The sequence below is a fragment of the Calidris pugnax genome, unplaced genomic scaffold (assembly GCF_001431845.1).
Source record: "Calidris pugnax isolate Ruff unplaced genomic scaffold, ASM143184v1 scaffold425, whole genome shotgun sequence".
NCBI classification, from domain to species: domain Eukaryota; kingdom Metazoa; phylum Chordata; class Aves; order Charadriiformes; family Scolopacidae; genus Calidris; species Calidris pugnax.
Genome location: NW_015091137.1, coordinates 197162 through 207435, shown reverse-complemented (window position 1 = coordinate 207435; position 10274 = coordinate 197162). Strand labels below are relative to the sequence as shown.

General features: G+C 52.2%; 1 protein-coding gene across 2 annotated transcripts in view; it reads left to right on the top strand.

Moving 5' to 3' along the window:
• The window catches only part of STK11 (serine/threonine kinase 11), a 38359-nt gene that overhangs the window by 3246 nt on the left and 24839 nt on the right, over positions 1–10274 (top strand). For both annotated transcript variants that reach the window (XM_014958666.1, XM_014958665.1), the window contains 2 exons: positions 6010–6093; positions 9607–9696. In XM_014958666.1, the coding sequence (XP_014814152.1) occupies positions 6010–6093; positions 9607–9696 (174 nt within the window). The remainder of the gene's footprint in view (positions 1–6009; positions 6094–9606; positions 9697–10274) is intronic.

Below are 10274 nucleotides of genomic sequence, written 5' to 3'. Positions count from 1 at the left end.
CCCCCCCCCCCCCCCCCCACCATTTGTCTGCTTTATCTGCTTCTTCAGTGGTGAATTTTTTTAAGGCAAAAGGTGGTATTTTGGCAGAAATCTGACCTAATCCAAAACCTTGGGCTCTACTCACTGCGGGAGGCGGGGGAAGCTGTCTCCTCTTGGAATAAACCTGTGGTGGTGAGATCTGTCACCAAACTCCTCTGGGTCTGTACGGACGGGGGGAGCAAACCATTGCTGTATCTCCAGGTCGCGCAGGGGAGAGCTCTGTGAACCTGTTGGGGTTTAACGTCCCGTTGCTTGGCCAGACTCCACCAAAACTGCACTTTCTACAACTGCACTTGAGCAGCTTTGGGTGGTTTATACCCAGGAAACTACTCACGTGTGATGGGATGGCAAATCAGGCCTGAGCTGCACCAGTGGGTTCCACTTTCCTGAAAGCTTCTAACAAACGAAGCAATGAGTAAATGTGTAATTCCTGTGCTAATGAGGCTTCCCCCCCCACCCCCCGCCTGTGGCCTTATCGAGCCGGGGTGTCTGCAGCTCAGCGTGTGAGAGATGGCTGCGATTAGTTGTCTAATCTCTGTGCACATCCCAGCTTCAGTTGGTGCCCCTTGAGATTAAAAACCTCTTCATCTGCCACCAGGACTAGAAACAACCCCCCACTTGGTGCTCCCCCCCGCCAGTGTCCAGGGAGATGGTCAGGAGCGAGACTCTTCTGAATCCCTGGGGAACTGTTTTCTCTGCTGTAGAGTCACCGCGTAAGGTCTTATCTCTCAGTCTGCTCTCAGGGAGCTAATTTCTTCGCTCGGTGCTGCAAAGGTGTTGAAAGTGCTCTGGCAGAGGCTCTGGGCACTGACACGGCTGTTCAGGCTTGGTTTGAAAGTGCTTATCTCTTGGAAGTGCCCACTTGCTATTTCGGTCTCCAAATACCTTGTTGGGCACTTTTCTCTGAAACTGCGGAGGCAGTGCCCGCTGCCCTGGAGCCATCTCCAGCACCTCTCACCGGGCAGGAGAAAGCTATGGGGGTGCCGTGGTTGGTCTGACAGGGACGGGACTGAATTATCACAGTGTGGGCTCCTGCCTCTGCCCTTAGCACAGGGCGCCTCGGCATCGCTGCTGCTGCCGTGATGGGACCCATTGATAGTGTGTCATCAGAGAAATTCCCTAGAAAACAGTTCCTAGACTGCTGGCCCTTGGGTAATTACAGGAGCGAGTAATGAGGGCACGGGGAGCGCACACGGCTGTGCCATGGGGGAGCGCACACGGCTGTGCCATGGGGAGCGCACACGGCTGTGCCATGGTCAGGGCCCTGGGTTGAGGAGCGAGTAATGAGGGCACGGGGAGCGCAGGAGCGACGAGCCGTGGGGAGCGCACACGGCTGTGCCATGGGGGAGCGCACACGGCTGTGCCATGGGGAGCGCACACGGCTGTGCCATGGTCAGGGCCCTGGGTTGTGGGGCTGGAGCCACAGCTCGGGGAGCTCTGAGTGTCGGCGCCGTGTCTCGGTGACTCCTGACGTGGTGTCCCCAGCCCTGTCTCTCGGTGCAGTGACAGAGTTCCAGGGACGGAGAAATGATGACTGAAATATGTTCGAGGCTTTTAAAATTGAGTGTTTCTCCCCGACCCTAAAATACTCCAGTTCCACCCCTGAAAAACGAGCCCTTGAGGGACCTGGGAATCCTGGTGAGGAGGATGCTGAGGGTTCGAACTCACAGGACACGCGTTTCCCTAAATCGATGCAGAATCTTCATCTCCCTTCAGCAGGGTTGGGGTGGCCTCACCCACCAGGCAGTGCTACGGCTAATTGCTGCTTCCAGTCAGTACACAAGCTGAGTTTAGCAGGGTTGCCAAAAAGATGAAAGAAAATTGGGCAGAGTATTTGTCTGTAGCAGCACAAGTTTAATGAAACTGTGTGCTAATAGCCTCACATTTTAATTAAGTGCTTGGGACTTCCTGCGCGTATCCCAAGTGCCTTGTACTGTACTTACCACGCTCGGTGAGTGCTTGGATTTGAATATATGCTCATTAGGATTCCTCGGGGGTGTGAGGTGTGTGGTGGGCCTGGACACGGACAGTCTGCTCCTCGGGTCTGCAAGGGAAGAGTCTCTCCCCTTGGAGCACGGACCCTTCTGCCGAAGGAAGGACTTGCTGCAGGAAGGACCCCTTGGGAGCTGCGGGGGCTTGAGGCGAGATGGGCTGGAGCTGACTCAGCCCTTTCCTGGCCCTTCTAAATGGAAGGGGAGGGGTAACCGGGTGGCTCTGCCCTTCTTTGCTCGGGTCTGGAGTGAAATGTTGGATACTGCTCGGCAGAGGAGGGCGGGCGGCTGCGCCGGGGGCAGCTGTCACCTCCTGCAGGGGCCAGGTCCCCGTTTGGGGGCAGAGGGTACACGTGGATCCCCCTCGCAGCGTTTCATGCCCTGGGGGCTCCCGGGTGGTGTGGGGACCACGGGGGACGTTTCTGTACCTTGGCATGTTGTGTCCTCAGGGGAGGGGGAGCAGCGGGAGGGTGGGGGGATGCTGTAGTGCCCACAGATCATTCTGGGTAATGGCTGGGGAAGAACCGTTTGGATGGTACAGGTTGGAAGAGGTAGATGGGCTCTGGGTTCATCCACACGTACCGACGTCGGCCCCTCCCCATGGCAGGTGCACGTTCAGATGGGTAAGGCTTGGTCTGAAGAAGGAAATAGTGAAATGCTCTGCCCCGTCTCTGACCCCAGACACCGCTCCTGCTCCTGGGACCTGAGAGGGGCAGCTTCTGGTGGGGAGGAAAGGACAAGTTGCATCCTTGCAGGTGGAGGGCAATATTTCAGGTGAAACAAAACAGGAAAAAGCTGCTCAGGAGTTAGACCTTAACTATGTTAATCTGCTTTGTGGCATATAAGTGTAATTAAAATTTGCTTTGGCTCTATAGGATTACAAAATCAATCTAAATAAATACATAAGGTAGTTGTTTGGTTGTGTCAAGACCAAATGAATGGTTCTGGAGGTCTGTGCAGCAATTAGCGAGGATGGCGTTAGTGGATTGGCGGTGTGTGCCAGAACTGGCATATGGAGCTGTTCTCCCAGCCCTTCGCCGTGGCACCGGCCGTGGTGGAGCGGGGCCAGGGCCGGGTGCCTGGCTCCTCAGCCACGTGCCGGATGGAGGGAGCCTGGATGGGCCACGGTTGTGTACTGGGGAGAGGATGAGGCTGAAGGCTCTTGCTGCAGACCCCTTGCAAACCTTTGCGTCTGGTGGGTGGTGTGGGAAGGACTCGCCACCACGTGTGTCCTAAAAACTCAGGAAGAACCAAAGGAGGGGAATGAATCTTTTGACTGCATTGCTCATTTTTATTTGAGTGAGGATGGCTTTGATGAAACTGAGCCTCAAAACCAACCGTAGAAAGACCACTGAACCTTACGGTGAGGATGTGCTCTTGCTGGCACGGTCCAGGGAAGAATGTGGTCTTCCCAGGCTGTCCTGGGCATCTCCCAGTGGTGTGGCCGTGGCACAAGGGGACAGCTCTGCTGGGTGTGGGTCTGAGCACCACCACCCCCCCTTGTTTGCCGGGGCAAGGTCCCTCGCGAGGGGTAAATCTTAATCTGCCAGGATGAGCTTAATGGGTCTGACAGAGAAACTCCCAGTTAGAAGATCTTTTCTTTCTTCCCTCTGAGCTGGTTGTACTTTGAATCAGGCCCCAAACCCTGGCAGTCTGTCTTGTTGGACACTCGAGGGCTTTCGTGTTAAATGTCAGAGGCAGCAAGGAGGGGAGGCGAAGTTGCCGCGGCTGGGAGGGTGTCCTGGAGCTCTGAGCAGAGTGACCGGGCTGATGTGGGACGGGCAGGAGGCGAGCAGTGGGCTGGAGGGGTGCTTTTTGATGTTAATTTTGGAAAAAAGTCAATTTAGGTGCCTTGTGAGGAGGTGAGCACCTCTGTTCGCTCCCTCGGAGAAGTCTGGAAACCCAACTGGGATGGGAGGTGACTGCTCTGGCTGCCTCTGCTCCTCCGGCGCTCGGAATGCCAGAGACGCTAAAAATAGTCCTCTTTCCTCTGGGAAATGGGCTGCTTGGCCTCTGCCCTGGAGGTGGGGGCACTTCACTGGCATTTTAGATTGGTTCACAGAGTCCTCCTGGAAACAAAATAATCATTACAGGAATATGAAATATTTATTAGTCCATTAAAGGTGGAAGGAATTAGAATCTGTGCTCTCAAGCCGCATTACAGGGAAGGAGCTGTTGGGAGCAGGATTTTTAAACGTGTTCCTAACACTGGAAGCTTGCTCTGACCCTCACAGCAGAGTGGTCTTGTTTAAACAAGTGTGTGTGTTCCCTCCCTCTGGCCCGGCCGGGTCCGAGCTCCCTTCATCACGCAGGGACTTCTCAGCCCTGCTCTAATGCTGGCTGCAGTTTCTATGCTAATTTAATCCACTTCAGCCTTTTGGTCATTACTATAATTAGAGTGGCTGCATCACTTTGCAAATCTGTCTGCCATTTAAACTAAACACTCTTCTGAGCTTTGCCTGCTTCTCCGAGGTTTCTCCGTAGCTCTCCTAATTTGTTTTAAGCCATATATGAGAAGGGGAGAGTTCCCGGCCTCGGTGTGGGCAGTGGAGTGAAGCTGCTGGTCAGGGATCCTTAAAAGGTCTTTAAAAACCTGCTTGTATTCCTGCTGCCTGTGAGCCTTTCTGAGGGGCAGTCACAGGCTCCTTAATCAGATGTGATGCATCAAGGAGCCTTCGTGCTGGCCACAGCTCATTACTGGAGGCCGGCTAATTGGGTGGGCAAGGGGTGAGTGGCTCTGGGACCTGTTTGGGCAGGGGCTCAGGGGCTCCCGCTTCCCCAGCTGGGCTCCCAGTTCCTCGTAGCGCCGCTTCCGAGAGTCCCAGCTCCTGAAATGTGAGTGTGTTGCTCAGGGCAGCTCTTCCAAAGGGCCCAAGAGAGGAGCTGGAGGGGAGTTTCTGAGCAGTTCAGTGCAGGAACCGGCAGCAGGAGAAGTGAAGAGCAGTGTCTGCCCCGCCAGAACCACCCTGACCCGACCGTCCTGATCCCCCTGTTCCTCCTCCTCCTCCCAGCTGGCATCCTGCAGAGTTTTCCAGTTTAATGCAAAAGATCCTAGAATGTGGTTCGGGGCACGGTACAGAATCCCAAGAGACAAAGATCAAACCAGCTGATCTGAGATGACATACAGGGGCTGTTTTCATAGCTGAGGGACAACATCTCCTCACTTGGTTCTGTATCATTTATTCTCCACAAACAGAGGATTTAGTTCACATCTCTGAACTGTTCAGTTAGGACTCAAATTTAGAGGAAATGGAGCTATTAGCTGGAACTCCTGCTTTCAACTTGTTCTTGAGACTTAATGCTGTAATTCTCACATTGGTCACTTCATTTCTGAGTTCTCCTTTCCCGCTGCAGAGCGTGTCACTCCCGGGGGATGCAGGATTGGGGGATGCAGGATGCACCGGGCTCTGTGCTGGGGATTCACCTCTCTTGGGTTTTCTGTCATTTACATGTTATGTAGGAAATCATATTCTGCCCCTCTTCAGGTGAATTTCACCTGGTGTAGTCAAAACTCCATTTAGTTTCACTTGTTGATGTCCTGGGTAGGTCAGTCTGTTTCTGATGTTCCGTATTTAAGTTTCAGTGATTTCTCTCAGTGTGGAAAGGCACCATAGCCCTGGCACAGGGTGTTCCTGGGGCCAGTTCCACATCTGGCACAAAGGTAGGTGGCTCCTTGAGGGTAATTCTCTGCCGTTATTTACCAATGGACTAAAATCACTGCCCAGAGAAAACCAACACTTGTCCCTTGTCCCCGTCAGCGGCCAGCGGGTATTTCCGTGGTGTAACGTGGGACTAGTGATTGAAGAGCACACGGGTCCTTCTGTCAGACAGTGAGAGGCGTCCTCTTGGGTGCAGCAGCTGGGACTAATATGGTTTGAAGTGTCTTTAAAATCCATGTGATTCAGAAAATATTAATTTCATTCCATAGTAAGGAAATGGGCTTTTGAAACTTAACTTTTTCCCTTTTCTCTTCCCACAGGGAAATCCAGCTCCTGCGACGATTAAGGCACAAAAATGTTATCCAGTTGGTAGATGTGTTATACAATGAAGAGAAGCAGAAAATATATCCTTTTCTCACACAGTTGTTACTAAGGTTTGAATTCCCGTTGCTCTCTGCTATAGCGCTGAATCATTATAGTTCTGCTTTTGTTAAAGCTCTTTTGAATGTTTCTTAAGCTTAAAATTGCTTTCGCTGGCATTAAACATGCTGCATGTCTGGAATACTTTCCACACGAGTACATTTTCTTAAGTTTCTCAGCTTCCCAGTTAGGGAATGAAATATTGTCCCCAGGTTAGAGATGTGGGGCTGGGCTGGGGCAGAACTGACCCTCAGACCCTGTGTTTATTGTGTGACCTCCGAGATGGAAAAAGAGCTGGGGATCTGCCATTGGTACCCTCCTGGCCCAGCTGTGGTGTGTCTTAGTGCTTTTTCCCCTGAAGATGGACCTTTTATTGTCTCTGTTATGTGAAATCAATTTTTGTAATGCTTATTCCTTTAAGTCCTTGGCAATGGTTTAGGTACTTTTTTTTCTTGCCCTCAAAAGAAGAAAAAATGTACTGGTTCAGCAGCCTCTGGGTGGGGTTCCCCTTCCCTCTGGGGGGTCTGTGCTGCTGCCATTTCTGGGGGCAGTTGCTGTGCTCTGGTTGTCCCTAAGGAGATGAAGTGAGCTCCTGAGCCACCCCTGTCCTGCTGGTGGTGTGAAAGTCCCCTGTGATGGTGCCTTCAGTGACCTAAAGGTCTAATGGTCAGGAGAGACCCACAGGGTGTCGTTCCTGGGAGACCTGCGGCTGCTGGAGCTGAACTGCTCCGTTCTGGGATGGAAGCTGGGCCTCAGGGTCTCAGGGTATTGACTTCAACAAGTTCTTCCAGCGCCCCGTGTCCCTCAGACAGTGACCACACTAATTACAGCTTAACTTCCAGCAGTAGCTGGGTTTCTAATGAGTCTGCCACGCTCGGAGTGCTCTTTGACTCAGACCAGTGTGTGAGTTCATTGAGCTGAGCTGTCGTAGTACGTGTTATAAATGGTTGCTTTTATTTTTGACAGTGTTTTCTAAATACTGTCTTCCAATTACAGCACTTCAGAAAATGGGTAATTTAATTGTGTGCTTTAATTAGATCAAATGCTCCGCCACCAAATCATTAGTATAAAAAAGCATGACAACTTTTGCTTGTGTTTTGTAGCCTTAACAGAGCGAAGGGACTGCAATTCAATTACTCTCTATAGAAAGACAGCATTTAATTAATAAGGAGCTGGGCTGCTGGAGGAGAAGGGGAAACGGAGCCCGAGAGAGACCTCGTGTGTTGGTTCCAGGTGATGACAGCCCAAAACGGGCCTTGGGGAACGTGACCTCTCAGCCCGGGAGGGTGCTCCTTGCGTTGTTTTCTGAGCAGCAGTGGCTGAAAAAGGACAAATTTGGGTTTGGTTCTTTCCCCTTTGAAGTGTAGGTTCACTGTTTCCATGCGCTGGTGTCTGTGTAGTGTGGCTGGGAATGTGACAGCCGCTGGTGAGTGGGTCTGGGAACAGCCCCAGCCCCAGAGGAGCTCTCCCTTGGGCTGTAGGTCATTCCCTTGCCCGTCGCACACGTAGTCGTGCCCGTGTCTGCACTCCTGCCTTGCAGGAAGCGACACAAGGTGGAAGTTGGGTGGGGTGGAGGGGAGGGATGTCAACTTCCCCATTGCTAATCAAAAAAGAAAGTCTTCTTCATTTCCAGAATGACCGTTGTGGCATTTGAAACTGGGGCTGTAGAAGGAAGGATTCTGTTCCCACCTGAGTTCCTGTTGCTGGTAGAAGCGACGCACGGGCTGCAGCTGTTTGGGCAGGTAGAGCTTTAAAACTTCCCTGCCGAGGCAGAGCCTGCAATGATTTTCTTTGGGAAAGGGAAAGCCGTGGTGACTGGATTGAAAATATCAACTCTGTTTAGTATCTAATGGGCTGCTCCAATGACCTGCTGTGGCTGGGAATGCGGAGCTGGTGATGAATGGAGAACTAATCCAGGCAGAAAATAACCCCAGTTCAATAAGCAGCGTCCCAGCTGGCACCTTCTCCAGCAGCTCCTGTCACCAGGCCGTGCTGTGGTGCGTGGGAGCAGAACCCTATTGATCAGAGGAACTGAGACCCTCCCTTGTCTTGGGGCACCTGTAACAGATCTGCTCCAGCCTGGAAGCTCCTTCTCCCAGCTGGCTGCTCTCCCAGGGAGGGAGCAGGCACAAGGGAAGGGGTGACACCAGCCTGGCAGCCAGTGGCCCAAAATCAGGCTGTGCTTTGCAGATCAGCACGAGAGCTGGGCTTTGCTTCCTGGGAGCAGCCCGTGTCGTCGCTGTTAGTGGTTGGTCTCTTGAAGGTGGGAGAGTCGACGTCTTCCCCATCCCTGGGATGTGAGCAGCTCACAGATTTCTTCCCGAGGAAGAAACGGTGGGAATGAATTTTGGGAGCTCTTCCTGCTATTCTTGCTTCTGCTGATTTCCTGGCTGGCATTGTGCCCATCGTAAAGTCTTAGTGTTTTAGCATCCCTCCGAAGGGCGGCTCATGTGGAGAACGTAGCATGAGTTTAATGAGTTTGCAGAGTGTTTTGAGCTCCAGGATAAAATGGGCTGCAAAAAGGCAGCACCATCTCATGCAGATCCTGCTTAAAGCACAGGTCATCCCGTTAGCCTCTCCTGCCTCAGGAGTTAAGATGGCATCCTGGGACATAAGCAACTTATTTTAGGCTTAGGTTAAGAAGGCATCTGCCAGGAATAATTAGAGGGACCACAGAAACACGTAGTGCTGCTGGAAACGTGGCCTGACGGCCCCGCTCCTCTCTGCTGGGGCTGGAAGGTGCACTCCCTTGGCAGAGCCAGCAGATGTCTCAGGGTCTGTTCCTGGCAGCCCCCTCTGGAGCAGAGTCTGCCTGGAAAAGCCGGGATAGAGGAGGGAAACAGGCAGTTACTGCTTTAGGCTGTTGTGTAGTTTCCATTGTTTGGCCCCAGCGTTAAAGGAGATGAAAACTAGAATATGCTGCAAGGGAACAAATGCTGAAAAGTGCCACCAGCTCTTGGCATTCTGCTGTAACTTTTTTTATCCGTGCGGTTTCAGAAAAGCTTTCCAGCTCCCTGGGGATCCTTCCTCCTGCTACTGAAATACTGCCGTGGGGATGGGGCTGTTAAATAGTGCATACTGTTAATGTACTATATTGTTTTGGGACTGAAGTTAGGAATAACAGAAACTTGGGGGGGTGATGGGGACTCACTGTCACGCTGCAGCTGGGGGAACAGGCTGCAGTTCTTCTGGGGGGTTCCAGGCTTTTTGTAGCCACTTCAGAGTATTATCCCATTTCCATCATGTTTGTGAGATCCCCAGCTTAACTCCCATGGAGTTGGCATCCTGTTTCGGGTCTGATCATGGAGTTGCAGCTGGTTATTGAGCAGAAAAACCTTCTGGTGGGTTCTTTGCCCCTGTTGTGGGGCTGGAGGAAGGTGGGTGCCTGGGGAGGAGCAGCCCTGCTCGGGCTCTGCCCCTCTGGTGTGTGATGGCAGGTACCAGTGCCTGGGCCTGAGGAGTGTTTAACCCTGAATCTTCCTTAACTCTGCCTCCACGTATATGGTGATGGAGTACTGTGTGTGCGGGATGCAGGAGATGCTGGACAGTGTCCCAGAAAAGAGGTTTCCGGTGTTTCAGGCTCACGGGTAAGTCCAGTTCTGTTCCTGGGGCTGCTTTAGCCTCTCTGCTGTGCTCTGGGAATTCAAGAGCATGGTCTGCTCTGGTGCTTTGACTGGCTGCATGTTAAACTGGCTTGGTGTAATAACTGCATCTTTCATATCCAGTGAAAAACTACTGAAGTGATGGCAGGGACAGCCCTTAGATTCTGGGAAGAAAAAACATCTTTCTATTGAATTTTCTGTTACTCTTGTTTTGCATCACAAGATCTGTGACAGCCCTTCCAGCCCCTTTCCTGTGTGTGGGGTTGGAATCCCCGAGGACTTGCCCTGTGTGAAGGGAGGCAAGCCCTGTGGGTCGGTGTCAGAGGAGAGATTAACATTTTGGGGTGGATTAGGGATTGGCAGTACCCAGCCTGAGCTGTTGGGCAGCCTGTAGATGGGATCAGCTGCAGCCCCTTTCACTCCACGAGTAAAGGAACCTCAGAGTGCTGGAAATAGCTGCAAGAAGATTGGCACGTATCTCAAATCAGTGCAGACCAGCGAATCTGTGGGAACTACGTCATTTTATGATCATATTTTCATTTTACTTAAAAAAGGTGTCTGAG